The sequence below is a fragment of the Penicillium concentricum genome (assembly GCF_028827145.1).
Source record: "Penicillium concentricum strain IBT 3081 chromosome Unknown utg000001l_segment0_segment0, whole genome shotgun sequence".
Lineage (NCBI taxonomy): Eukaryota > Fungi > Ascomycota > Eurotiomycetes > Eurotiales > Aspergillaceae > Penicillium > Penicillium concentricum.
The window spans coordinates 207,903-234,937 of record NW_026622754.1 but is presented as its reverse complement, the minus strand read 5'-3'; the positions used below and the strand labels follow the sequence as shown (position 1 = coordinate 234,937).

The 27,035-nt window shown below is 47.3% G+C and overlaps 12 protein-coding genes across 12 annotated transcripts; 8 read left to right on the top strand and 4 right to left on the bottom strand.

Annotated features, from left to right (window-relative positions):
• Window positions 1-984: 984 nt before the first annotated feature.
• N7517_000098 (Amino acid/polyamine transporter I) lies at window positions 985-2,851 on the bottom strand (the record flags this gene model as incomplete). The annotated part of the gene is made up of 7 exons (XM_056717828.1): window positions 985-1,419; window positions 1,470-1,795; window positions 1,843-2,244; window positions 2,294-2,376; window positions 2,425-2,538; window positions 2,587-2,657; window positions 2,708-2,851. The coding sequence occupies 7 exons, from the start codon at window positions 2,849-2,851 to the stop codon at window positions 985-987; spliced, it is 1,575 nt and encodes a 524-aa protein (XP_056581963.1).
• A 768-nt stretch (window positions 2,852-3,619) lies between these two features.
• On the top strand, window positions 3,620-4,654 carry N7517_000097 (uncharacterized protein; the record flags this gene model as incomplete). Its single annotated transcript, XM_056717827.1, has 1 exon — window positions 3,620-4,654. The coding sequence occupies one exon, from the start codon at window positions 3,620-3,622 to the stop codon at window positions 4,652-4,654; it is 1,035 nt and encodes a 344-aa protein (XP_056581962.1).
• A 26-nt stretch (window positions 4,655-4,680) lies between these two features.
• N7517_000096 (uncharacterized protein) lies at window positions 4,681-5,164 on the top strand (the record flags this gene model as incomplete). Its single annotated transcript, XM_056717826.1, has 2 exons — window positions 4,681-4,975; window positions 5,022-5,164. The coding sequence occupies 2 exons, from the start codon at window positions 4,681-4,683 to the stop codon at window positions 5,162-5,164; spliced, it is 438 nt and encodes a 145-aa protein (XP_056581961.1).
• Window positions 5,165-5,665: 501 nt separating this feature from the next.
• Window positions 5,666-6,767, top strand: N7517_000095 (uncharacterized protein; the record flags this gene model as incomplete). Its single annotated transcript, XM_056717825.1, has 2 exons — window positions 5,666-5,681; window positions 5,761-6,767. 2 exons carry the CDS (start codon window positions 5,666-5,668, stop codon window positions 6,765-6,767), a joined length of 1,023 nt encoding a protein of 340 aa, XP_056581960.1.
• An 871-nt stretch (window positions 6,768-7,638) lies between these two features.
• On the top strand, window positions 7,639-8,495 carry N7517_000094 (glutathione S-transferase family protein; the record flags this gene model as incomplete). The annotated part of the gene is made up of 2 exons (XM_056717824.1): window positions 7,639-8,064; window positions 8,097-8,495. 2 exons carry the CDS (start codon window positions 7,639-7,641, stop codon window positions 8,493-8,495), a joined length of 825 nt encoding a protein of 274 aa, XP_056581959.1.
• A 781-nt stretch (window positions 8,496-9,276) lies between these two features.
• N7517_000093 (uncharacterized protein) lies at window positions 9,277-13,407 on the top strand (the record flags this gene model as incomplete). The annotated part of the gene is made up of 4 exons (XM_056717823.1): window positions 9,277-9,532; window positions 9,581-9,936; window positions 9,990-11,584; window positions 11,694-13,407. The coding sequence occupies 4 exons, from the start codon at window positions 9,277-9,279 to the stop codon at window positions 13,405-13,407; spliced, it is 3,921 nt and encodes a 1,306-aa protein (XP_056581958.1).
• A 3,052-nt stretch (window positions 13,408-16,459) lies between these two features.
• Window positions 16,460-17,929, top strand: N7517_000092 (Aminoglycoside phosphotransferase; the record flags this gene model as incomplete). The annotated part of the gene is made up of 1 exon (XM_056717822.1): window positions 16,460-17,929. One exon carries the CDS (start codon window positions 16,460-16,462, stop codon window positions 17,927-17,929), a length of 1,470 nt encoding a protein of 489 aa, XP_056581957.1.
• Window positions 17,930-18,393: 464 nt separating this feature from the next.
• N7517_000091 (40S ribosomal protein eS25) lies at window positions 18,394-18,948 on the top strand (the record flags this gene model as incomplete). Its single annotated transcript, XM_056717821.1, has 4 exons — window positions 18,394-18,396; window positions 18,464-18,518; window positions 18,654-18,863; window positions 18,926-18,948. The coding sequence occupies 4 exons, from the start codon at window positions 18,394-18,396 to the stop codon at window positions 18,946-18,948; spliced, it is 291 nt and encodes a 96-aa protein (XP_056581956.1).
• Window positions 18,949-19,241: 293 nt separating this feature from the next.
• N7517_000090 (putative heme/steroid binding domain protein) lies at window positions 19,242-20,070 on the bottom strand (the record flags this gene model as incomplete). Its single annotated transcript, XM_056717820.1, has 2 exons — window positions 19,242-19,733; window positions 19,813-20,070. The coding sequence occupies 2 exons, from the start codon at window positions 20,068-20,070 to the stop codon at window positions 19,242-19,244; spliced, it is 750 nt and encodes a 249-aa protein (XP_056581955.1).
• Window positions 20,071-20,360: 290 nt separating this feature from the next.
• Window positions 20,361-21,422, bottom strand: N7517_000089 (GTR/RAG family Ras-related GTP-binding protein; the record flags this gene model as incomplete). The annotated part of the gene is made up of 3 exons (XM_056717819.1): window positions 20,361-20,529; window positions 20,581-21,264; window positions 21,322-21,422. Coding segments are annotated over 3 exons (954 nt in total), but the record flags the coding sequence as incomplete, so codon positions are not given.
• Window positions 21,423-23,104: 1,682 nt separating this feature from the next.
• N7517_000088 (uncharacterized protein) lies at window positions 23,105-25,031 on the bottom strand (the record flags this gene model as incomplete). The annotated part of the gene is made up of 5 exons (XM_056717818.1): window positions 23,105-23,867; window positions 23,916-24,365; window positions 24,420-24,713; window positions 24,772-24,860; window positions 24,924-25,031. The coding sequence occupies 5 exons, from the start codon at window positions 25,029-25,031 to the stop codon at window positions 23,105-23,107; spliced, it is 1,704 nt and encodes a 567-aa protein (XP_056581953.1).
• A 1,027-nt stretch (window positions 25,032-26,058) lies between these two features.
• On the top strand, window positions 26,059-27,030 carry N7517_000087 (putative short chain dehydrogenase/reductase; the record flags this gene model as incomplete). Its single annotated transcript, XM_056717817.1, has 1 exon — window positions 26,059-27,030. The coding sequence occupies one exon, from the start codon at window positions 26,059-26,061 to the stop codon at window positions 27,028-27,030; it is 972 nt and encodes a 323-aa protein (XP_056581952.1).
• Between the last annotated feature and the right edge of the window lie 5 nt (window positions 27,031-27,035).

Sequence of the window (27,035 nt, the reverse complement as noted above, 5' to 3'; positions counted from 1 at the left end):
AGTCGGATAAGGTTGGAAAAATATCGGAGAGACTCAAAAAAGGATGAGCTAAATCGGGAAGAAGGCACCTGATTTATTTTACCTCTACAGCGCTATATTCGTTGTTAGGCTCTTCATTTTGAAATATCCTTATTAGGGACCTTGTTGGTTTAGGGGATTTAGGTCTAGTTTCTACTTAATGGTTCGGGTCTGAACTCAAGTGTTTTAAGTCTATCCTGAGATCTCAAGAATGACCAAAAGAAAAGTTCAATTGCATAAGGGTAATCCTCCCGGTATACCAAGGGCCGAGGTGAGTGTGCATAGGGCCACATGGCCGAAACCTTGGAATCTCTCAACTGAGCCGCCACCTTAATATCCAAGGAATTATATAATTGGCCAGACATTTCCACGGCCCGGATCGCATATTCCCGAGGTCGAGTGGAATATTGCAGCCAATCGAGCTAGGGCTTCTAAGGTTCTTACTCAGCGGGATGGACCCGGTGGGCCATCTTAATCCTTATCGTTCTTATTTATTGTATCATCCGGCATACTCCTTATGTGCTTCGTATTCCTAACTCGGACATCCCGAGTCGGAAAGACCCGGTGCTAGACCATGGTTAATGCATAAGTACTTTTGTATAGACATTGTTTCGGATCCATGAAGCATATACTCTGCCAAGCCCTTGTCTCTTTCCGGGACTCCGTCCTCCGTATGGAGTATTAACCCCTTGGTTAAGTTTCTCCCCTGAACAGATCCAGACGAGAAACTTTCAATGAATTTCCACGCTACGATCGTTCACCAATAGGTCAGGATCTTGCGTTGGCCGGCTACGGTTGTGGCTTATTCTTGCCAAGCGCTACGCAATGCCCACACACACACATGTACGGAGTACGATGTCGCACCGAACACTCTGCATTATTATCGTCCGAGTATATAATTATTTATAACCATTATCAAACTGACCATCCAACATATGTGGTAACAATTATACAGGTAGGTAGAGGTTACATCTCTCGCTTCACCAGCGCCACAGGCGGGATATAATGGTGCCGTCCCCGCAACACATAATACACCACTGCGATCGTCATAATTCCCCCGTACATCACCGCGGACCAGTTCATGGTATCTGGCTCCACCGTTGAGGTGAGTGGGAAGAAGGCGAACACAAACACCGGGCACAGGAAGCACAGCGCCCCGATGTTGATTGCCATTCCGAACCGGCCGAGCGTCCATCTGTGTGGTGGCAGAGGCTGCCCTCTGATACGCTTGAGGAGGACGCAGCCAATCGTGATAATGTACGAGGACATCATCGCGCCGATAGTCAGAGTCACGATGGCGAGAAGCGCGGTTGTGGATCCGATGTTAATGAGGGACAAGAGGATTGTCACTACCAGAGAGACCATCACGGCGTTCAAGGGAATATTCCAGCCAGGATTCACCTGGTACTTGTTAGTGTTGTCAAAGCTGAAAAGAGAGGGGAGGCACGTACATGTCCGAAGAAATCGGAGAAAGGAAGGCCGCGATCACGCGCAAAAGACCACAACTGGCGTGACGCCGTTGCTACTTCTGTAATTGTGCTCGCCGTCAGGGTCAGTACAAGAATGGCAGTCATGGTGTTCGTTCCCGGTAGACTCTCCGTCGCGTTGTAGAACACCTGCATGAACGGGTACCCTGTTGGACTGGCTAGGATGTCGTCAATGTCGCCTAACGTGAAGCATACCGTCACTAGCATTAGGAAACCGGAGGCGGCATTAACGCAGACAGAAGTGACCATCGCCTTTGGTAGGGTCTCAGACGCATCTTTGATCTCCTCCGCTACAAACTATTAGTTATGTTCGTTGGTTTTAGAGAGGGAGACGTACACATATGCACCGCGCAATCATATCCAATCAGTGCAGTGATGGTTGTAGAAAATCCAACGAGGGTGGCAGTCCCCGCGCTGTTCCAGTCACCGCCGTTGTTGAATTCGGTAAACACCTGCTTCGCGCTGCGGCGGGGGCCAAGCACCCAGAGCGGAATCATGATGGCAAACAGGCCGCACACATGCAGTATCAAAATTAACACCTCGATGAAGGGCAGTCGCTTAGCCAGGAAAGTGTTGAATATAATCGAAAACAAGGTGATGGCGATCACCAGCAAGGTGCCGTGCCACGGCTTGCCGTTGTAGTCCGGGTTGTTCAGCACGATCAGGCCTTGAATGATAGTTCCAGCCAAATAGGCGATTGAGACAATGGCACATTGCCAGCCCAGGGCGCACAGCCAGCCTACATAATTAGGTTCGCTGAATAGATAGGGGGCAGGAGAAAGACTTACCGGTGATGTAGCTGAGAAATTTCTGGCAGCTAGGGGGAGCAAACTCTGATACCCAATGGTACTGTCCGCCAGAGGTGGGGGCCCTGGGAAGTCAGAATGGATACATACAAATTGTGAATGGGTAAACACACATGGATGCCATCTCAGCCAGGCTCAGGAACACAAGCAGGAAACCAGCAGCGACAACGAGGTACCCCCAGATCAAACCAGCAGTTCCTCCATCGGTTAGGCCTTGCGTTAGCAAACTAGACAGTCAGTTATTGAATCGAAGAGTAATTGTGGAGATAGCATACGTCAAAACAACCTCCCACGTGGCGATCAGCGTGCAGCCAAATCCTACGATGGAGATGAATCGGAAGTTACGCTGCAGGGTCAGCTTAGATGCAATAGTCAAAGTAATTCCAGGGGACGTACCCGTAAGACCTGCTCTCTCCCCAGAATACTCATATCTGCCTGATCGGCCTGGGTGCCACGCCATTTGGGGGCGACCTGGCCTCTGGATGGGGCTTCGTCGGCCATAGTCATGGTGACTGTTGAAGGATCTTTCGCCCAGCGCATATTTACATGTAGAGAGCAAAGATGACGAGGGACCAGTATGAAAGACGTGAGTAACAGTACGGGATAGGTCGCCTCGTTATTCAACAAGGATGGTGTCAAGCGTTAGAATCATTCTCCCTTGAGGAATTCGCCCGGCCCATCCTGCCAACAGTGGAGCTGCTAGCCTCCAGCAGAATCTGGTTTCTTGGCAGCTAAGGTAGTGAAACTGTGTACCGGATATTCCGTACTTTGTAGCACTAGAGCATTGTTACAGCACCCTGCAGGTTAGTGTGAACTAGGGCTTTGTGTTATGGCTCCACCGTTATCGCCACACCAGGAGTGTTGATCAGCAATTAATATATAAGCCCCGTTAATTTAAACCCCTTTAAGACTAGAATCTCGTTCATTGGATAATTTTTATAACCGAAAAATCTTTCAAATTAACTAGGTTTGAGTGTATATTACTGCTGACGAACATATGTCCCGTCCGCTCATCGGGGGTACGGAGTATGGTGTACATACCCGAATATCGGGTTAATCAACATGCCAAGTCTGAGAATATCTTTCGATCTTGGAAGAATTCTCCGTACATGGCTTTATTTCAGCTCAATTGATCTAGAAATCAATGATTGGCTCACTCAATACTAGTCCGTACGGAGATCCTGCTATCCACATATGCAACACACTTTGCCGGGACAAGTCCCCTTGCATGAGAACAGATGATTGGGACGATTGAAATTGTCTGATTGTCTGATTGGCATTTTTATCTTCTTCATTTTCCCACCCATCATGATCCCCGTCATGCCCCTCGGCTTCCTCCTCATCGCCTTCTACCTCATATACCACCATGTTATAAACCCCTACTTCCTCTCTCCACTATCTTCAATACCCAATGCCCACATTACATCTCCTCTCTCCAGCTACTGGATCGATCGCAAGCGCAGCACAGGTACGGAAGTCCTCGCCATCTACGCTCTGCACCAAAAACACGGCCCAATCGTCCGTCTCGGTCCTAAGGAGCTGAGTGTCAATTCTATTCATGGTCTGAGAATAATATATACGGGCGCTTTTGAGAAATACTCCTTCTACAATGATGTCTTTGTCAACTTCAACACTGAAAACCTGGTCGGCATGGTGCACAATGCCCCACACGCACATCAGAAGCGCATGTTGAGCAAGACCTACTCCAAGTCATTTCTCCAGGAATCCAGTGATCTGCGCGCTATATCAAAGGTTGTGCTGTGGGAGCGGTTCATGCCTATTCTCAAGAAGGCGGGGAAGAGTGGAGAGGTGTTGAATGTGCTGCCGCTGTTTCAGGCTCTTGGGATGGACTTTATCTCCTCATTCCTGTTCGGATTGAGACACGGAACGAGATATGTGTTGAATATCCCTGAGTGGAAGATATGGCTGGAGGAGTATGAGCGGTTCAAGTTTTTGAGTCGGGGGGACCGGTATATGGGTTTTATTGAGGGGTGGTGCTTGGGGTTATGCGAGCGGACGGAGAAGTCTAAGAAAGAGGATGTCTTCAAAGATGAGGAGAAGCTGCCAACCACGAATCCAGTAGTCTACAGCCAGCTGCGCCAGAGCCTTCTAACTCAGAAAGAACACGATCCGCGTCCGCTGGACCTAGCAATTGCGTCCGAACTGCTGGACCACCTGGTTGCAGGCCATGAAACGTCAGGCATCACCTTTACGTACATGATGTGGGAGCTGTCGCAACATCCCGAGCTTCAGGTCGAGCTACGAAAGGAATTGCTCACCTTATCTCCGTCCCTGCAATACTCAGCCACAGAGAGAGAAACCCCCTTGCGTCTCCTTCCGTGATCGATGCCCTCCCCTTGCTGGACGCTATGGTCCGCGAGACCCTCCGTCTCCACTCCCCAGCCCCAGCACAACTCCCGCGTGTCACCCCCGCCACAGAAAAGGGAACATCCCTGCACGGGCACGACAACATCCCGGGCGGCGTAAAGGTCAGTTCAACCGCCTACTCGCTCCATCGCATCAGTGAGGTCTACCCGCGCCCGCTGGAATGGCTGCCACAACGATGGCTTGAGGCAGGCGACAAGATCCATGACATGAGGCGGCTGTTCTGGCCGTTCGGCAGTGGTGGCCGCATGTGTCTGGGGAGTAATTTCGCATTGCAAGGTATGTCTCCTAAGTATGGGTTTTAGAGAAGAGACTAATGGTGCAGAAATCAAATTGGTTATGGCGGCTGTGTATTCAAATTACACGACGTCTATTGTAGACGACGAGGGTATCGAGCAGGACTACGCGTTTATTGCGCTGCCGCGCGGGCGGAAGCTGATGTTGAAGTTTATCCCGATCGATGAATGAGGCGATGCAGTCATGATAATATTGGAAGTAATGAAAAAATCTTTATTTGATCCTTCTCGACCTTTGTCTAGTTCTGTGTGCATGAGTGTTTCCCCTGGCTTTCCAGACGAACACTGAAGATTCCACGCATAGACCGCCAGGAACGATCAAAGGATAGAAGAGAAAGGTTTCACCAAGCGTCTTGGCCCCCACAAATCGACTTTTCTTGGCCTCCGCAACTGCCGATTGGGGCAGTAGAGAGAGAGGGTAAGCGCCTGTGGCGCATAATCTGCGTATCACTTTTCACTTTGGCATTAGCGTGTTCAGCCGCATCTTTACCAGTGGTTATATAGTTCGATCAAAATCGCCTTGCACTCGAAGTTCTAATGATTATGCTCTCGCCCTTCCAACTCACAGCCTCCCTTGATCTTGATTTTGGTGGATCTTTCTATGTACTGGAAATCTCGGGTTGCAGTCAAACCCCTGCTTGTTATGTTCACATTGACTGTCTAATAAAACACTATGCGGTGGCTTCCAGGTAATTATAATCGAAGAACGCACAGTGAAGTCCAGAAGTATTTTACTAACAGATTTCCTAGTTCTCTTAAGTATCATAGCTCTATTCTTCCATGGCAGTAATGCAAAGCAATTCGAGCACTGGTATCCATTCTACCGATGGACCTTAACTCAAGAGGGAGATGCCCCCGCCTGCCTTCAAGAGCACGAGGACGCCGTCGAGTTATTGGGTCCAGAACACTCAATGACATGCAAAAACCTGATCAACTGCATTTATAACAACACCAAAGAGATCGACAAGGCGGATATGTCATCTGCGTTGGTTCTGCTCGGTCTAACGCCAGCAGTTATAGGACAGATAGGCCCAACCATCCACAACAAGGCGCAACTGTGTTATCAGAATCCGATTCTTGGATTCCTATGTGTCCTAGGTGCACCTGCGATTGCTTTCGGGATGCCGTGGGCAAAGACAGATCCTAGAGAGCCTACTGGAGGGAACACCTTTGTTTCTGGGGAGAGGTGGTTTTTTAATTGGATGTTTTGCCGCCCTACGCAAACACCTACGCAGCAAGACAAAACGCAAAAACCGTCGATATGGCTGCGTTCGCTAAAATATTCAATTCATTTACTGAAATATTTGCTTGCGGCTGGTGCTGCGGTCAACGTTTTTCTCAACGCTTGGTCTCTAGGTGATCAAACGATTGTCAGCTGGAAATGCACCTCTTCATATCTCGAGCTTATCTGGGTCGGCACTACCTTGGGTCCAATATTCTTCGCGGTAGTAGGTTACTCGATGGAGGAGTCTGAATGCACTTGGAGCAAGTCTACACCCTGGGGCTTAGGGGCCAGATTCTCTTATTCTCTATCAAATATCGGTGGTGCTGTGCATGTTCTTTTCGGAACATTGACGTTTTCGTCAGTCCTTTTCATTGGAACGTTGGATGCGTTGGGGGTAGTGGGACGGTTAACAGCTTCCGCCCTTGTCTGTCAATTTATCACAGCGCTGGAGTTGGAGCGTGTGGAGGACGAAAGAGAGGAAGAGAGAGCGAACAAAAGAAAGAAAAGCGAGGTCACTGTTGCAGAGGGAATGACGTGCGGCAGTTGTTAGAGCGAGAGGACTCGGTCATGAGAGGACTGTGAGCCCGAGGAAACTGAGAGGCTACAGCGGTAGCTAGTTCCCCATCCTCTATTGTTTTGTATGATCAATCATTTGTCGTTCTATCTCATATTTGTCAAAGTTTTATCACGTTCTGATGGGTAGCACTTGTTTCTGTATAACTGGGTTGAAACTGCATGCCTTGCTTAGGTTATTAGCAACCATATTTCCCGTCATCAACACCAGATCTGGTAGCACTCCCGCGTGGCCCAACGCCGATTCCAGGGTTATGATTCGGCTGAGCCGGCTAACCTTAATCTAAAAAAAGCTAATGTTTAGATTTGATTTTACTGGATCATAATATTGTAAAAGCCATAAGATCGTTATTTATGCTAGAGAGGAGCTCATAGATATAGATACTTTCCCAAGCCTTCGCCCTTTATGAAAGCATATAGAAAACGATTGGCTTATGTTGCATGTTGCATGCGTAATAACAATACCCTTTTCGTCCTAGTATACAGACTTAGATTTTAAGTGCCACCTCAAGGGATCGAACAAAAGTGATCATAGTGCGGCCTTACTATCAGCAACCATCCAATTTCTCCCTTGGCAGTACATAGGTAGAACCACCTTTGAGATACATTTGCGAATATTTTCCTTGAGTCAGTGTACGTAATATACACTACACTCATGTTACATAACGGCATGTGGGCCATTCCCCACATCATGCATGACTCTTCGTGACTCAACCAGCATCATATAGATCAGGTATATAGAACTGCTCTTCCAATAATCAATTAACCCAAAACAACTTGATACTTCATTTTTCATTTACAGTTCACCTTCAATTTCTCCAAATCTAATTCCGCGTGAAAATTCCACCATGACCACCGCCTCGACCTCAACTATATCGCCCACCACGGCCTTAATAACCTTCTACGATATCGCTCTCGCACCCCCTGTCACAAAAAGCGCCTGCTCACCAAACCCTTGGAAAACTCGCTACGCCCTAAACTTCAAAGGTACTCCCTATAAAACAACATGGGTGCCCCTACCAGACGTCAGCTCCGTCCGCAGCGCTTTCAATATCCCCGCCTCCCGTAAATTCGCCGACGGATCTCCTTATCACACCCTCCCCATTATCTCAGACCCAGCCACCGGGCGCATAGTGGGCGACTCCTTTGAAATCGCGACATATCTCCAGGAACAATACCCATCCTCGGGATCGGGCGACTTGTTCCCGGCACAGGAGCTGGAGTTCATCTTCGGGCGGGATTTGGGGCTTTATGCGCCGATTGCGGAGGCAAAGGTGGGGGGGGACCCGCTGCGGCGTACGTGAAGTTTAATACCAATGTCGATGCTGTGTTTAGTGCGCATGCGCGCTTGACGGTGCAAGGGTTCCCTTTTGATCCTGCTACTGCGGAGGAGTGCAAGGCAACGTTCTCGCGGAGGATGGGAGTGCCGTGGGAGACTTTAGCGATTAGTGGGGAGGAGAGGGAGGATTTGTTGAGGTTGTTTGAGGAGACCCTAGGTGGACTTGCGAGGTTGTATATGAGTGATGCGAGTGGGCCGTTCCTGATGGGGAGTCGGCCAAGTTATGCGGATTTCATTGTTGGGGGTTGGTTGCGCATGAGTCGGGGCATGTTGCCGAGGGAGGAGTGGGAAGCGTTGAAGGGGTGGCATAGTGGTGTATTTGGAAGGTTACATGAGGCATTAGAGGTGTTTGCACAGATGGACTAGAGAATTAATCATGATTATGATTGAGACTACCAAAAAAAAAGTAGTTCAAGGAACGGGAGACCAAGGCGATTCCAACGCACGGTCCAAAACACGGTCCATAGCTCTTCCGGGACCCCGATACTCCCCACTTTGTATGTATACAACTCTGTAGGACTTCGGGAGCTAGAGACACTTTGATATATTTGATATACCATTCTAGAACACCATTTTCCTTTTTACAAGAACCATTTTGTTTTGCGCTTGGCTTTGTACTGGGAAACCGTAATTATACTCTGGTAGTTCATGGATATAACGGTCGCACATCTGGGCAATCTATAAGTTTGTGACTCATATGTTGACTAGCGGTTCCCAAGGTTACAATATTTTACCGGGAATTCAAACCCCAGAAGAAAACTGCTAGAATGGCTTTCCTACTAGAATGGTGGGCAACAATGGTACTGACGACACATTTGGCGGTAAATTGACATTTCAATATCCATTATTGCACGACTTTCTGTTGTTTATATCTAAATATGATGATTCTGTATTTTTAGCGTGACTCATGGCAAGATGTGACTCAGGGAGATTAGAGGGAAATGTAATAAAGTACATGGTATGTATGGAGCCATATTTTGTGGAGACTTTTTTCAGCCTCACCTAGCTGAGCGTAGACCTCATCTGTCACCTATAAAGACCCGGCTTGTGGACGAAAGCTCAGCTATCCTTCCTCTCTTCCTTCTCCTCACTCTGAGTTCTCCCTCAAAACTTTCAACGTCACAATTCGTGACCAGCTGTACTAGCCATGGAACGAGTAAGGAAAACCTTCTTCGACCCGCTTGCAGCATCGAAGGCGCGGGTTCGAGAGATTCTAGAGGAACTTCCAGTCGGCTCTGCACATCCCTTCAGTCCCGAGCGACTTCTTCTTTGTCGGACAGAGAGCGGTATTGATGAGATTGATATCTCCCCCTATCCAGATGGCTTTTTCTCAAAGGCCGTGGACATGGGTGAGATGGGTGAGATCCTTCTCAGACGCATGGCTGGGTATCCGTCTCATCTAGGTATGTCTTCTCTCGTTCGATCAAAGAGTGAACACTAACCATTGACAGGGGTATTCGAGGATTTCCAAATCTTGCAGGCACCAGCATCGACGTTCAAGATCCCGATAGTGTCCGGCCAAATAACACTCCTGGCAGTCTCTGAAAGAACGCCCACTTACTACGATTTCTGCTTCGCAGATGCATCATCCAACGTGTGTTGCTGGAATGCACGACGTACTTTTCCAGGAATGACACATAGCGACGATATCTACGTCAAAAATGATCTCCTGGATTACGTCAAGATTGCAAAGGAGTCCTTCACAGAGAAAGAACTTTGCGTCTTCATATCTGGCTTCAATTCGACCCCCATAACAAGATTTCTAGGAACCCATCCTGCCTTGCTCGTTGCCGATCATGTGGATAAGGTATGTTTCAGTATCAGTCTTTCTTTGGGCATTGATTAAATCGTTGTTCGCAGGTCCTTTATATCGTCCCGGTACCCTTGGATAAAGCTACAATTGGACAGGCAACTATCTGCTGCCCATTGGTGATAAAACGTGACGGGGATTCCCTGATCTGTTCGATTTTGCCCACAGCAACGACAGACCTAAAGATAAGCGCCAATGGTGATAGGTTGGAAAGCGCTTCCTACGCGGAAGCGATCAACCGCGCCGATTTCTGCATTTCTGCTACTTCTCCAAATGCCACACAAAGTAATTCTTGCCAGTACCAAGACAAAACATCTTCAGGAGCTGACGCGCATACAGATGCAGCCCCAATGGGTGATACTGCCAAAGAGAAAACTAGCACGAGCTCTGAAATCGCGCGCAAGATCACCAAAGAAAATGCTGTGTTTACCACCGATTTGGTCACTCTCCCTTCCTTCCTTGATTTAGAGAAAGCGCAAGTCGTACGTTTTGGGACTGGCATTGAGTTCGAGCTGCCAGGCGAAAAGCTCCTCACAAAAGCCGAACCATCCGCGGTTGTCTTGCCATGCATATTTGGTACCCAGCTCGAAGGCCCATTCCTATTGGCAACAGGAACGGTCCCTTCAGATGTTCCATTTGCCAACGAAATTTCTCTTCGGGAATATTACAAGCAACTTAAGAGTGCGGTGGTAATTGTGGACGATCGAATGACAGATAATGCCCGCAATCTCGCACCTATTTACAGAATCAATGCACTCTTCATCGTGCAAATCAGTCCACAAAGCCAGCCCAATTCTACCGACGAGATCATGTCGCTGTTGAACTCAGCGAACATCAATGCGGTGACAGCACTTGCAGGGCCACAATCATTGATTCTCGTTCAAATCTCCGAGAGGTATTACTTCTACCGAGGCATTGCTAATCGGGCACATATCAACACGTCCAGAATCGAATTTGGCTCTGATGTGACATCCATACTGGAGGCTGTCAGTATGGAATCCATACTAGATCCACGAATTCAGCGTATAGTTACTCTTGGCGATGAAGATCCGATCGTCTTGCCCACTTCAGGTCAGTTGGTCCAGCCTAAAGAACTTCAAGCGCTCTTCGAAAAGCTTCCAATCAACCAAGTTGAAGAGCTGGAAGAGGACATATCGGCAGCAATTCCCCAGCTTCAAATGCTTTTGAACGAAAAGGACCTACGAGAACTTTCCAGAGCCTTGGTATTTGCACTCTCAACAAAGATCAGCAGCGTGACAGCTCCATTGAAAAACACATACAGCAAGTACATAGCCGAGGAGTTCAAAATAACAGATCCAGAATCGGCAAAGAAGAAGAATTCTATGCTAGGAGAATTGAGAAAGCTCACCAGGGAGACGCAGCTTGCCCTTGAGCCGCTGATTTCGAGCTTGTCCAACATGATTTCTGCTCGAACGACCTCAAAGCGGACACATGATATGAAGAGACTTATTCGCCAAACACAGATTCAGGCCAATGTCGAGGTTGTCAAGTCCATGACGTTTGACACCTTGGCGGGATATCTTGAGACATATGCGGGAGAGATGGGCGTCATGCTACTGAATATTGAGACGTCGTCCTATTCTCAGCTCTTGGGGAATCTAAAAGGCACTGCCATCGATGCCAGGTACGTTAATCAGCAATTGGAATCTTTTTCATCTTTCAAGATGCCCTCCCTTTATCATTGAATCACTCAGAAAAATATTTGGCTTCCACCGCTGACCTTTGTTTTATAGTCCATGTTGCGACCTTGACTCAAGAGTTCTACATCTCGAGGGATTCGATGCAGGAATTATCATAGAACAGTCGCAGGCCAACCACGACGGTCCACTCCGATGTGGGAATGGTCTTTCCCACCCAATTCTGGCGCTACCATACTTGAGCCAGGGATTGGGAACCGGATCGATGTTAGCCTGGGTCTGCTGGGATGAATTCGTTAACCTCGAAAGTCCTTACACCGTGCGATGGATGGAGAAGTGCAACGAAGCGCACATTGCCGCACTAAGAATCATCATGAGATCTACTCTTAGTCAGGCAGTGTCGGCTAGAGAGTACAACATTCAACCTAGCAGCCCAGAAACCGGTCAGCTTATGAGCGCTTTGTTGATGGCGGCTATGTCGAAGCTCGCGGCGATGAAGACAACTGCGCCGGTTGTGTCACAAAAGGCCGGAGATACTGTCACAAGACTGATGCGAGGGCTCTTCGGCAATCTATTGACAATAGCAGGTTCAGGAGTGCGCCCTCAAAGCATGGTCTGGCAGCTGTTTGGCCTAAATTCTTCATATGACCTACCCAAAACCGATGTTGGGTGGAACTGGTACGAAACTGTCGTCGCTTTGTATCCCTACACCGGATGGCCTCTTGAGCAGTTTTATGAAAATCTGGAAAAGCTCCTTGACAAGGCCGTTGTCCGTGTGGTGACCAAAAATGAGAGAACGGCTTGGGTGAGTGGGAGAGAGAAGATGATCAGGTTTTCCAAGCTTCGAAACATTCAGCTTCACCATTCTCGCACAATTATTACCGTCTTTATGCGAATGCTTACGATGGAGGAGTCTAAAGTTGCTCCTATCGCAACTCGTCTACTAAAGCAGCTTCCACGAGAGTTGAAGCGACAGAGTGAGGGCTATACCATAATGATCCGCTATCTTGAACATCTCTCCAACGGAGGTCAACGACGTTACAACGACGACCTCGTCGCCGCCACCATCTACGCCACGCGCTCAGCTGCCTTTGGCCCACTGAAGAGGGAAGCCTCGAAGGCGTGTAAGAGCAAAGAATGGGCCAAGATGAAGGACGCCTGTCAGGCAATTATCGACAAACGTGTTGAACTTGGTTCTCTCTGGCACGTCAACCCTAATGCCTTGAAGGTTCACAACCTGAAGTTGTACAAAGCTCTTCTGAACGCAGACTTCGGGGACGATATTGACGAAGATACCAAGACCAATAACCTCAAATTGAGCAAAAATGTCTTTGGCGATGCAGAGAAAGAGCGCATTCCTTGGCAAGTCGGGAAGAAAGGTGAATTCGGCGATGAGATTGAGCCTCTAGATAAGGTCTTGCTCGACGAAATTCTGTTTGGACCAAAGTCGGGATCAGTCCCAGTCGTTGAAGTGGCTAAGCGGTTAGGAAACGAGACAACTGCCATGATTGAAACCAAAGCAGATGAATTCACGCAGTTCGAATCGGCGATGGAGTCTAGCTTCATCAGTGAGATGCGGAAGAATATTTCGGCCGAAAACGTCTGCCGTATCCTTGATATTCCTGCTACTACAATGCGCGTCTTTAGTAAGGCTCTTAATCCGCAGTTTGTGTGGGATGACTTGGGGAAGAACTTCAAGGTCACAATTCTGGGGTTGCTGGAAAATCGTTCGAATCGGGCAGAGAGCCGTCCTGCTAAGAAGTTGTTAGAACTAAAGAGGGAAAACACGATGCTTCAAATTGATGAGTGAAGTATGGGGGTTGCTTCAAATAGGGATAGAGGTTGGGACTGGTGATAGGGGGCACGCTGAACTATTTTATGATTTTATAACTGAATGGACTACTTTCTTTCTTGCTAAGATTTACGGGCGATTCCAGTTGAAATTAAATGAGCCTCAAAGTTTCCCTTTCATACCTTACTATCTCTGGTCTTGGATACTAGCAATTCCCCAATGATATCAAGGCAAAGCATCCGAGGTCCCAGCCTTTGCCCAAAATTAGATTGCCCCGAAATAAATTTTCGTAGCTCATTAAATGACTGGATGAAAGACACTTAAATTATAGTCGCGCGGCTTGTACTAGTTCGTCAGTTAGCTAAAAATAGCAGAAGCACTTCCGGGAAGATCACCTCCTATAACAGGGTTAGGGTATATATACCTAGCAGGTTAACCTCCCCGTCTTTCTACTTTTTCAAATCGGAAACTTATATGATAAACATGGTAAATTATAAGCTCTAATAATAGAAAATATTATGCTTACCTTCTCTAAAGTCCAACCCGACATTTGAAGGACTCCCAACGGAGCTGCTCATTCTCATCTTGCTTGAGATAAATGATCTGGCTTCCCTCAAGTCCATCGTGCTTTCATCGCCGGTATTTCATATTTCATCAAACCTACTTTACAGTGCAACAGGAAGCTCTCTGTGACATCGTCAAGAATCAATGGGGAGTGCTACTAGGGGATGCGTGCGATGGCTGCTACGCGGTCTCGTGATCTGTTTGTGGTTCGTCACAAACAGGAAGTGATTGCATTGTTAGACACATGGCGTCGCAGAGAAGGGATCAATAACCTTGACTTGGATTCATCGAATCGGATAGATGAGCCCAGCAACCTAGAAGAGATTTTGCACCTGTTCTATCTTCATAAGGTGTTCCATTTCTTTCTAAAAAGATTACGCGAAAAAAAGTACCTCGGCCTCCGTGGATAGAAAACGATCAATGGGAAACATCATTTCTGCCCATTGAGTTGTCTCACACTGAAAAGCATCGATTGCTCAGAGCTTTATGTCGATTACAAACCCACAAAAATATTTTTGGGAGCCGTGAACACCGGGACGGGGAGACATGGAACTTCAAGGATTGGTATTTCGATGGACCTACCCGCCCTCCTTTGACTGGCGACCAGGAAGGATATCGCTTATTTTATGGGACGATACCTCCTTGGGAAAATCACGAAAGGGCGTGCGTGCGGACATATTTCTCGACGCTGTTCGAAGGTATTTTCAAGGAAACAACTGCCGGCCTACACGCTCTTGTGGAGAAGCATGGGACGAAAGATCCCGAATATGCATGGCAGCGTCCATATTCCAAATTTCTTCCAGAGGATGTACGACCTCCTTGGACTTCTATGGAAACCCTCTATCGTCTTAAGTCTCTTCCGGATATGTCGAACTCACTTGCTTCAATAGGACTAGATTTTGTCTACCGTCTTCTTCATAGGCCTCCTATGATTCAGCGCGATATGGTTATTCTTCATGTATGCGAACCCCTATTTATCCCCTTCTCTAGATGGCTGTCGGTGCTAGACAAGCTTCCTTTTCTTCATCCTACAGATCGGCATACAGTTCAAGATTATAAGCAGCTTTGGTCGACGTTGCCGTTTATCGAGTAAGCTCACCTTGGGTGGAAAAAGATACACTTAGTGCCTGATACACCTGAATAAACATTTGAAGATGCCATTGATTTGGAAGGTGGAATTGAACCTTTATAGCGCTTGGGTCTTTCTATTTTTGATGATGAAAGATTGATGGCATGGAAAGCGCCTTTATTAGGATATCGTTTGGGTGAGATGCCCGAATTTTTAGTATAATTCATTTAGATACCGCTTTATCACACACTATTGGTTCTTGTTCTTCATCTTTAGTCTATTCGGGCTTTCTTCTAGTATATTTGCTGGGAAGGACTAGATACTATGGTGGAGCTTGGTATAAAAATGGGTAGTTTATTTACCTTACCTATCTTGTTATTCATGGATTTTGAGCCACCTGCTACTACCTTATCTGAAACAGCGTGAAAGGCGGTTCCATTTTTCAATATTGTATTTGAATGCTTTTTTTTGTAGATCCCTTAGCTTAGGATTCCTTTGTTCACACCTGCTTATCCTTACCTACTTCTCTAGCTTTCTCTGTCTCTTCGAAAATTGAGTATCATACGTACTTTTTAATAACTTCCATGAATATTTTCAGAAATTTAATGGCAGTAGTTTCATACATGGAAGAGTTTGAATATGCCTCCTTATCGAATCCTCTGGAGAAGTCGATAACTTCCATTCCTTGATATATATCCACTCAAAATTCGACTACAAAGAATGATTGAACAGTATAGGTTAAAGAAATCCCCTAATCAAAATGATTCTATTTGTAGGTGGACTTTGCTACAGTCACACCTTATACAAAGTATGTAATTTTGTAAACTTCTGTAATTTGTAAGAAATTCCGCTCCCCTGGGGACCTAATTAGGCCTAGTTCCCAATCATGACATGAATCTTGAACCTACCGCTCACGTGACTATTATAGCTCTATGAATTCTATTGGTTTAATTCTATATACCGCCCTTTTAATCAGAATACTGCCTGTTTTAACCCCAAGATGCCAAGGCCCCTTGTTTTGTAACCCTAAATTACAAAGAATATCAGCCCAATCAATGAGCTGACTGTACGGAGTATGTGGTATCCTTCCAAGGTTATAGTCAATGAATCCCCGATCTATTCTCAGAACACATTTAATCTCCAAAGCATTTTTTTCACCAAATGCCTTTGGACAAGTCTTGTTACATGGCGTGTGGCATAAGAAGTGGAAGATTCAGGGAAAGAAATCCATATAATGTCTGACTTCGCCCGACATCTTCCACATCGCTCAACTTGGACTTGGAACTCTCCTCATAACACATCTTACCAATTCTAGAATCAAGTTTACTCTTATTTTCTGAGGCCACAATCCACATCTACCCGAAATTCCCCTGGCAGCGTCCAGTATCAGTGGTTATGGGGCATTTCTCACAGTCTCTTTCTGAACATCTTCGGGGAATGGATGGGGCAATTGTTTCATTCTCATCGTCAATCGTGGATCATGTCACGCTAAGAAGACTGCGTGGAGATGGGGATTCTGACGACGAGGATGATGAGTTGGATTCCCTCGACATAGATCCATTCGATGCAGTATTGGAAAGGGTGAAAGTGAAGCACATCGGTGAATACGTGGCAGCGATCCGAGCGAAAACTCCACCAAGCAACAAGAAGAACATTCCTGTCATCGAGGCTGGGTCTCCTGATCAACATGACACCCATCTTTGCTATCGGGTGAAGTTTGCCGACGGGGTGAGTTGGCTCCTCAAATTCCCAGCTATCGGAGCCCCTGATCAATTTGATGAAGATGATGCCGAGAATATTCGCTCGGAAGCATTGACAATGATGATGCTGCGGCGTGAGACAACCATCCCGATCCCCGAGGTCTTTTCATACAACAATACATGCGAAAACAAGCTCAAAGTTCCCTTCATTCTCATGGAGTTCATCGACGCTTTGCCGTTGATGGATGTTTGGCATGACCGGGAATCCCCAAAAGAAGTTGTACAGGCCCGGCGCACACGCTGTCTTCAGGATATTGCTGCTGCATATGTCCAGCTTGGAAAATACACATTCAACGAAAGTCAACTCTTGAGATTTGACGATCAAGATCGCCTTATAGGTGTTGCGCCAGTAAAAAAGGATCCATTCCCGGGCCTCAGAGAGTTTTACACTTCTCATCTGGACCGGTGGGAAGAAAAGCATGATGAGTATGGAAGGGCGTATCTAAAGCTTCTTCGAATGTTTGTCGACTGGATTCCAAAGTCAATTGGTGAGGAATCATTCGTTCTAAGCCATCCAGGTCCAAATATCTTCAACTTCCTTGTTTCAGAGGACGGTTCTGTACGGGCAATCCTCGATTGGGACGGCGCGCAAGCCGTGCCGCCAAGTCTAGGGAATGAGACGTATCCATCATGGCTAATGCGCGACTGGTGTCCGCCCGTATATATATGGAGCGAAGAGATGGAACAGGGAATCAATGGCGAGAATTGTGTTTGGGAAGACTCACCAGACATGCTGGAGTTCTATCGAAATGTCTATGCGCAATGTATCGCAAATCTGCTGCCAGAAAGCGAGAACACCAAATTGACCCGCAATTCCCTTCTCTTCGAGCATTTGCAGATGGCAACGGCAGACTTGATGTTTAACACAGGCATTACCACAAAGATCCTTGGTGAAGTTAGGAAGCAAGTCAAGAACTTGGATGACAGCCAGTCATTCAACCCATCCAACAACAATAAGAAGGACAACAATGACAATGAAAACCACAGTTCTGCCAAGGAGGATGCAACAGCCGATCACAATTCACCGAACAGACCGAGGATAGATCCGAACATGGTAGTATCGAAGCAGACATGGACGACGAAGATCTTTATATTGATGAGATGTTCCTGGAGTTTGAAAGAGATGAACCGAGTGAGCATCAACTAAAGCTTATCAAGACGGGATTTCAGGCTTTATTTGTTAGTCAACTTCTTCGAGGTGGTGGTTTTCAATGTATGTGGTAATGCACGATGACATTATGCGAGATTGACTGAAGGAATCAAGGATCATTGCTAATATTGGACAAGAAATGAGGACAGTTGTTTGAAATTCATATAAAAACCAAACATTTCATGATGTTTACTTGTTCCTGGATACCTTTCTGTGTTTCTCAAAAAGCACCCAAAAAATGATATACCGTTTGTCGTAAAATATAATAGACACCTCAGGCATTCGTTATCTGGGGATGATGTCAGCTGCATTATGTAATTAAGTACGTCAGCCAATGACAACATCCGGACTAACCGATCAAGGGCTTAGGGCTCACCTCAGTCACGCCCCACTGCCTTTTCGCACTTGAACGGCTTCTGGACGTCGCCCTCTTCCTTTGAACATCCACCTCATCCGACAAAATGGTGAGTTCCCCAGCATCCCAGTATACCAACCCGGAAACACCAATACTAATCGAAATGTGACGAACAGGCGCCCGCAGCAACCGGAGGCAAGAAGCAAAAGAAGAAGTGGTCCAAGGGCAAGGGTACGCAATCACCAACCATGCGACCGTGACGATTTCCGCCGAGTTCCCACAAGACACGAAAGAAATCGTTGGACGAGCTGGGGATCCGCAATAGATCCGAGAACAACATTTACTAACATGTCTTTCGCCCTACAGTCAAGGACAAGGCCCAGCACGCCGTCATCCTCGACAAGGCCACCAACGACAAGCTTCAGAAGGATGTCCAGTCCTACCGTCTGATCACTGTCGCCACCCTTGTCGATCGTCTCAAGATCAACGGCAGCCTTGCCCGCCAGGCTCTCAACGACCTTGAGGCTAACGGCCAGATCAAGAAGGTCGTTGGTCACTCCAGCATGAGCATCTACAGTGCGTTTTTCTCCAACATATACGTCTCGAAACTTCAATACTGATAACCTTTTTCCTAATAGCCCGTGCCGTCACCGCCGAGTAAACGTGTCGTCTCGTCTCTCGTCTTTTCTCGCGGTTTTCTTTTCCTTGCTACGAATGATATCATTTACCATGGGAAGCCCGGCTGGGCATGATGCATAGTGGATTAACGTCTGGCTCTTGAAGAGTGTGGAACATTCGCATTCCTGGTTTACTTCAGGTAGTGCGAACTGAATCAAAAAATCTACAAAACTTCATGAAAAGGACATGCGTCATATTCCGTAGACTTCTCTCGATCACCACCATCTACCATTTTTGCACTATCCACACCAACCCAGCAAATCACACAAAGTAGTCCTACGACTGTTCCACCATCGCACTTCTCTTCGGTCGTTGTTTCTGCGCACTTTCACAAAGCGGCCACGGCTCTCCATCAACACCCCCATCAACCACCCTCCCCGCCTCAAAATACTTCTCATGATTTGCAAAGAATCCAGTCCACCTCTTCACAGCCCCCTCAACCCGCGCTCTAGCAGCCCGTAACTCTTGCTCGCGACGGATTTTCTTTTGCGCAGAGGTCATAACCTCATCCTCGACATCCTCAACCGGCAGGAACATAATCTCGACACCGCGCATGTCGGCCGTAAGATCCTCCTTAAAGCAGCCCGTGACGAAAGCGCGTGTTGCGTCCCGCCCCGCGAAGAAGTTGTAGCTTCCACCCGGTCCGTAGATCATACGGTTTTCCGAGACGTCGAAGATGGTCCCGTTCACTGCGACATAGAGGGGAAGATTGGTGTCTGTGCCGTTGTAGACAGATAGTTGGCTTGGTGTCAGGATAACAGGACCTTGCTGTATTTTCGAAATATATGTTAGCTTGAATTGGACACGACTTTTTTTTCTGTCAACCTAAGGACCGGGACTTGCGTACCACCCACTGCTTCACCACCGGCCACCGTGTATACCATGGTCTGTATCCCCACATCACGGACTCAGAGGAAGTCATGTAATAGGAGAGACCGCCACAGGCGATGAGAAGGGTCACGATCACGCGGATTATGTCCAGCAGGCTTATGCCGTGGTCTCGATCGATTTCATCGTTGCTGGACTGCTGTCTGGAATGTGGCTCTTTGACGGGCCCATTGCTGGAGTTTGACGTGGCTGTTGGTCGCTGACGGAGTTCTGACATTGGGCTCCCAAATTGTAGTCGTGAAGAGTTGTAAGATCAGACGATTTGTATTGTTGTTAATTGGAGTTGCACAGGTGGACTTGGCTGACAAAACCCGCCCCGAGTGGACTTTGACCTTATCCACAACTTCACCTCTACAAAAAGAACCCGGTTGAGATTTTCATTTGAATTTCTATGATCTCTCAAAGCTGCATTCGCTAAAGGTACAAGAGGCTTAAATTCATAACGCAGCCGAGAAATACACTCGGCTTTCTGGTTCCAAAGTCAAATTTGCCTCGATTTAATTTCCATCATTTGCTTGCAGTTGCAGATTCCCCTACTTGGGCCGTGGATCCTTCTTCCCAGCTGCGCGAGAACACTTCGTTCAGGGCGTCTTGGAAAGTACGACAGTTCATGTCAATCAGACCTCGCTTGTCCTTGGCCTCGGGGTTGCGAATCACCGACACTAGACAGAGGTACCTGTAGAATAAAGTCAGTATAGATAATAAAGACACACGTTGAGAGACATACTTGTTCATCTCCATCAAATGGATCATGGTCTGATCATGCAACACCACATGGCTTTCTGCTTCCTGGATCTGGTCGCCCAATCGCTTGCGAACTGGGTGATCCCAAGAGTACAACTCGGAGATATCGACAATCACATCGATATAATCAGAGCACATCTCGTAGCAAGCCATATCAACAGGTCGGGTGTCGGAGGCGATGTAGATTTTACTCAGAACGTCAAAGAGGTAGGTCTTTTCAAACCCACAGTTGTTGGCGAGGGTGTTGATAAGGTTCTCCAGTGTAGACAAGTTGGGAATCAGCTTCTGAATGACTTTGCTGAAGGCTTCAAAGACAGAATAATCGTAAATGGAAGTCAGATAGTAGTGCACGGGCGCATTCTCATATCCAGCGTCACTGAGCTCGTCGGAGATACGCTGCACAATGTCCTGGAACGTGTCGGTGCGGTACTCGTCTGACAGTCCATCGACCTTGTGAATGAAGACTTCGATGTTGATGCCGGGATAGAACTGCTGGACAGTCAATATGGTGCGGTTAAGCCGCGCTACCGAGTCCAGGTAGTCATCCTGTGCATCGATCACCCAAACCAGAGCGCCCAGACTGCCGAATATATCCTCGAGGTCGAAGGCGGACTCGAAGTACTCGAGCTGACCTGGAAAATCCCAGACTTGGAAGTCCATAAAGGAGCTTCAAACTCCACGTCAGCGGACAGCGCATTAACCACGCTCTTTCTTTGGGACTTACTGGATCGAGTCCTTTTGAATCCGAGTCGTGGACTCCAAGAAGAGTGTCTCATTTGGTGGCATCTTATGGAATACCACACTGGCAATAGACGACTTACCACTCCTAGTACACAGTCAATATCTTTGTTATACGAGAACTGGCAGTGAGAACTTGCCGGCGGAGTCCCATTAGAAGAAGACGAGGTTTAACATCAGGGCCTTTGGTGTTGGGCACAGAGGCCGATTTGGCCTGAGTTGGCGCAGCCACTTGGTTGTTTCCCTGCAAATTATCCAAAAGGCTTAGCTCGGCTTCACTCTTATAGAATGGATATCCACGCCGTCGCTTCCAAAAATTAAACTCACGTCCTATAAAAGGACCATGAGGCCGGCTCACGCGGGCTACCGGTGAGTCGGACATTTAATCAAACAAGAAAGGCATGCATTTTGGGTGAGAAGGTGAAGCAAGAGACAGATTAGGGTTATCAGGATGGAAGATTCATGACTTAGGGGCAAGGTGGAATAAATCAGCGCATCACATGTCGGGAAAGGAAGAGGGCATTGGGCAGTCAGCGAACCCAACCAGGCCTGATATCCCTTGAAATGACAAGGAAAGGCCTGAGGCTGAAGACAGAGACCCGTAGATTCAAGATGGCACTATCTTGCAACGGCCCGTTGTGACAGCAACTGTGACAGTCGCCCCAAAATTGGAACCCCATGTTCCTTGCCTATTCCAGGGCCCATTTGGTTGCCTAAAAAGGTCTCTAGCGCTTCTTCGTCCCCTGAGAAGTAGCGGAAAGGGTCCGGAACCAAGCAGCTGTCTCACAACGGCCCGTGCATGGATGCAGCGGCACGCGGTAACTAACCGAGCTTCACCGGATGACCCAGCCGTGGTTCGAGGCATTATAGGAAGGATGGTTCGAGGAAATGTGGTTTAGGGGGAAAGAATAGTTTCTTACCTCCATTGAACGGGTGGACATCTAGGGATGTGATGTTAGAATCCGGGGTATGCATCAAGGATGGATTGGGTGTACTTACTACGCAATTTATTTTGTATTAGACAGGGATAATCAGACCAATGCAAGGCCAAGATTGCTCCGTGATCACGAAGAAGAATAGTAAAAGGAACTGGTCGAGCTCAATTTAACGGCAAAGACCGACTGTTGACATCTGCATGTGCTGATCTCGCCTAGGACAAAAGCCGCAAGGTTCCCAGCTGTTTCCTAGGATGGTGGTACAGAGTTGGATATCTGCAGTCAGACCTGTAGCATTGTCTCAAGGTTGAAAATTAATTTCACGGCGGAATAGGGTTGGTTGAGGTGATCGTTGAGTAACCGTTGTGCTGTGTAAGGAGTGCGGGGGTTGGAGTAGCTCGGAGCTAGGAGCTACGAAGCGAAAGGCAGCGCGGTCGGACACCGATATGCAACGCGCACGATAGCCCTGAAATGAGGTAAAATATTCAAAAGATATCGGGCCTTCTTTGATTCAAAGGAGTATTTGTCATGAAATTGTAAGGAAGAGAGAGGATGAAGAGGAAGAGCAGAACCTTGGAAGGCGGAGGGCGTTATCTTGGATCTCCTATCTTATCTCTAATCTGTCACAGACCGCCCTTTCTATTCTGCCACTATATTCCACCACACCTAGGTAATCAACTTCACTTGCACACCTCTAACCCCATCTATGATGCTTGGCTAAAATAGATGACCCAATGGACTCCTTTTAAAATAAGATCTTTTTCTTGAACACATTGATGGAATTGAAAAAGGAATCAGCATCAACTTTTTTTGTCGTCATTCAGCTCAACCAGTTCATACAGCAACCATCCGGTGGCTGTGTCCATGAACATGTTTAGTCCCCTGCTGAGGACCCAGATAATCGCTGATTCGATGCTTCCCCTGCTCCGGCTTTTCTTCTTCCTCTTCTTCTTCGGCCTCGAGTGCAGGCCAATCTTCCCAGCCATCTTCCCACATTTTTGCTAACTTATCCGTCTTCTCCTCTCTGCTCATTTTCTTGTTCTTCATAACCTTCTCCCACTTCTTCATATCCTTATCATCTAGAAGACACTCATCCAACAAAGCACTAATCTTCACACTGTCAATACCTTCCCCGATAAACACTAGTTCCTGGCGACGATCACCCCAGGGACCTTGGAAATCATTTTGGATGGATTCCCGCACATCCTTGTCTTCTGGCCAGTCCTCGTCTGGGACTTCAGAAAACCAAGGTCCACCGCATCCAACAGTCATCATACCACCTGCTTGACTCCATTCTCCGAATTGCCAGGGCCTGGTTGTGAGCCAGAAGAAGCCCTTGGAGCGGAGAACAGGACCAAAGGCTGGGTGGGTACGTTTGTTGTTCAGAATGACCGCTGGATCAGGCTGGTCAAAGTCTTCCACAGACTCGGAATCGGAGTCTGTGTCCATTTCATCTTCCTCTTCCTCCTCTTCGTCTTCCTCGTCGACTTCTTCTTCGGTATTCTGGAGAATGATGAACTTGTCGTGAAGAAGAGCGAAAAGGCGGCGTGAATGGAAGGGTCGACGAGCAGTGTAGACGAAGTTGTTGATGCCATACCTGTAACAGTGAGGAAATTGTCCATAAACGAATTACTGGCAAACTTACTCCAAGGTCTCTGGTTTCGGTGCCATCCGGTCACCGTTCCCTGTCGTCTGTATCGTCATTTCGTGCAGGCTCTGCAGCCACCCAGGACCAGAAGCAGCACGGACAAAATCAAATTTTTTTGTGTTGATGATTTCCCGGACATCTATTTGAGAGTAACTTGACTCGAGGATCTTCGCGGCTGGGTTCAGTAGCTTCAGCAAATGCATGATCTTATCGCGTGTTGCTTGGTCAACCGTCTCGACCTTATTGAGAATCAACACATCGGCAAACTCAATCTGATCCACCATGAGATCAGATATTGTGCGCTCATCCTCGGGGACAATCTCTTCTTTCCCATAGCGGTCAGAGAGGAACTCTGCTGTGTCGAAGCTGGAAAGCAAGTTGAAGGCATCAATGACAGTGACTGTAGTGTCTAACCGAGCCATTGTGTGCAAGCCACCTAGTTCCACACTATGTCATGTCAGCAAGTGCACCGTAAGGGGGGATGTGGTGATAAAACAATACATTTCGTTCAGGATCTTCTTTGCATCAGCATCATCATTCGCAATCTGATCTTCAGCTTCCAGCATGGCCGAGCTAAACTCAGCCGTGAAAGTCTCAGCGACTTGCATGGGCTCGCTAATGCCAGTCGATTCAATGATGACATAGTCAGCCTCATTTCGTTTCGTCAGAGCTGCCAGTTCAGACAGCAAGTCCCCCCGTAGGGTGCAGCAGATGCATCCGTTTTGAAGTCGAATGAGCTTCTCGGTGGTCTGGGAGACTTTGTGGTTTTGGATGAGGGTGGCGTCGATGTTCAGCCTAATGGAATGGAACAATTAGCTAACAGTCTATGTTCTCCCTTTAATGCGGTACTCACTGGCTCATATCATTGACGATGACAGCAATCCGTAACCCATGGCCAGGAGACTGGAGGATGTGTTTGAGGAGGGTTGTCTTGCCGCTTCCCTATACAGGTGTTAATGTCCCTGGACATCACTTAATGTTGATACAATTGGTCCCATTTCATACCAGGAATCCTGAAAGAAGTGTGACGGGCATCTGCCGTGTTTTGGGCTTTTGCTCCGTAGGAGTTGGGACATGATAGGAGACCGAGTCTTTTCCCGCATCGATGACCATAGTGAGGTGGGTAACTTTTGTGGTTATGTATACAAAGTAAGAAGGAAGAAGGAGGATAATTTGAGTCGACTAAAGTACTAGGATATTACATTATATAGCATCTTTCCCAAAGCACTGTCTCCAAGTTCCTCACCCCCCTAACGCTGTCGGTTGCATTCCTGATGCCGAACAAATATCGCAGGTCCTCCAAGGTTACAAGCAAACTAGTGGAGCTATATATGAACCAATGAAGTGTATGATTTCAAATGGCTATGATAATTGACGTCTTCTAAATGGCCAACGTGAATCGTCCCCAAGGTACCTGGCGCCGTTGACTTTCACGGTCCTCATTTGAATTGGATTTTAAAATCAGTATTAAGGTACTATAGTAAAGGATAGAGCTGTGGGATAAATAACCTGTTTGAATCTCTAAAGAGCCCACGTAAGAGGACATTGACAAGGTAAAAATATCTCAAACACAAGGTCTTTGTAAAAAGTGGTAATGTTAAGGTGTTTCATCCAGACTATTTCACCACAGACATTAAATATTAATTCATTCAGATATAATATCAGATACCCGGCCCTACGCACTTCCCAATCCCCTCTTGGGGAATTGGGGCCGTCTCAAGCAAACTTCTTGATATACCTTCGATATGGGGCATGCACGAGGTACGGATTGGACAAAGGGATATAAGAAGAATAGTCACTTATGCCTTGTGTAGTATTTTCAGTAGTATTTTTTAATAGCACTTCTTAGATGTCAATTTTTAAATAGTTTCAGTTCTTCGGTTTTTAAACAGAAAAAATGAAAAAAAAAAAAAGTATAGACTATGTACGGAGTAGAATCTAGGGATATTCAACCTCCAGATCGGTGCTCGGCTCGATGAGCGGGCCGACATTCAGATCGTCGATCTAACATACAACCGAGAACGTTATAAAAGGTTTGCACTGACATAGTTTTGACATAGGATTAACATCTCCTTCATCAAATTCAATCCACATATCGAATATCTCTCTCTATATCAAAAGACAAATCCTACTACCCGAAATGATCGAGCTAGGAACCTACACCAAACCCCTAGCCTACCTAGGCCTCTTCACCCTAGGAAGAATCGTCTTCTCCTTGACCCGCCAAGCAACAAACTTCCTGCTCCCCAGCACTCTCCTCAAACGCTACAATCCCACCCAAACAAGCTGGGCCCTCGTCACCGGCGCAACAGACGGAATAGGTTTCGGCTTCGCTCAGGAGCTCTGTGCGCGTGGGTTCAACGTGATCATACACGGCCGGAACAGCGAGAAACTCGAACGTCGTTGCCGCGAACTCAACGCGCTTTTCCCTGCAGTCTGTGTTGATGTTCTTGTGCGCGATGCACAGAAAATAACCGCGGATATCGATGACGTCGACGCGGAAGTGCGCGATATCATTCGCAGTAATGGGACCGTCGGTTCCGGTGATGGCAAATTGACTGTTCTTATTAATAATGTCGGTGGCGAGACTAGACCTTCTACACTCCTGAAGGAGTATACCTTTGAGGATGTGCAGGCGACTATTTCACGGAATGCGACTTTCGCCTCTCAGATTACCCGTGTTCTGGCCAAACAGTTGGAAGAGAATGCGCCTGGTCTTGTGATGAATGTTTCTTCGATTGCCGCGTTCGGATTGCCGTATATCATTACTTATAGCTCTGCGAAGGGATTTGTGGATACGTTTACAAAGTCGCTGCGCGCGGAGTTTAAGGCTGAAGGGAAGGATGTCGAGGTTATGGGGCTGCGAGTTGCGGAAGTCAGTACTCCTGGATATGACGTTAAGACTAGCTTGTTGATTCCCGAGGCGAGAGTGCTGGCTGCTGCTGGCTTGGATCGGGTTGGTTGTGGGCAGGATATTGTATGGGCTTATTTCTGGCATTGGTTGGCGGGATTGTCGTTTGAGTATCTACCGCGCTGGATGTTGATGAAGATCACTGCGATGAAGCTCAGGGCAATTAGAGCAGATATAGATGCCAAGGCGAAGAGCAGCTGAGATGC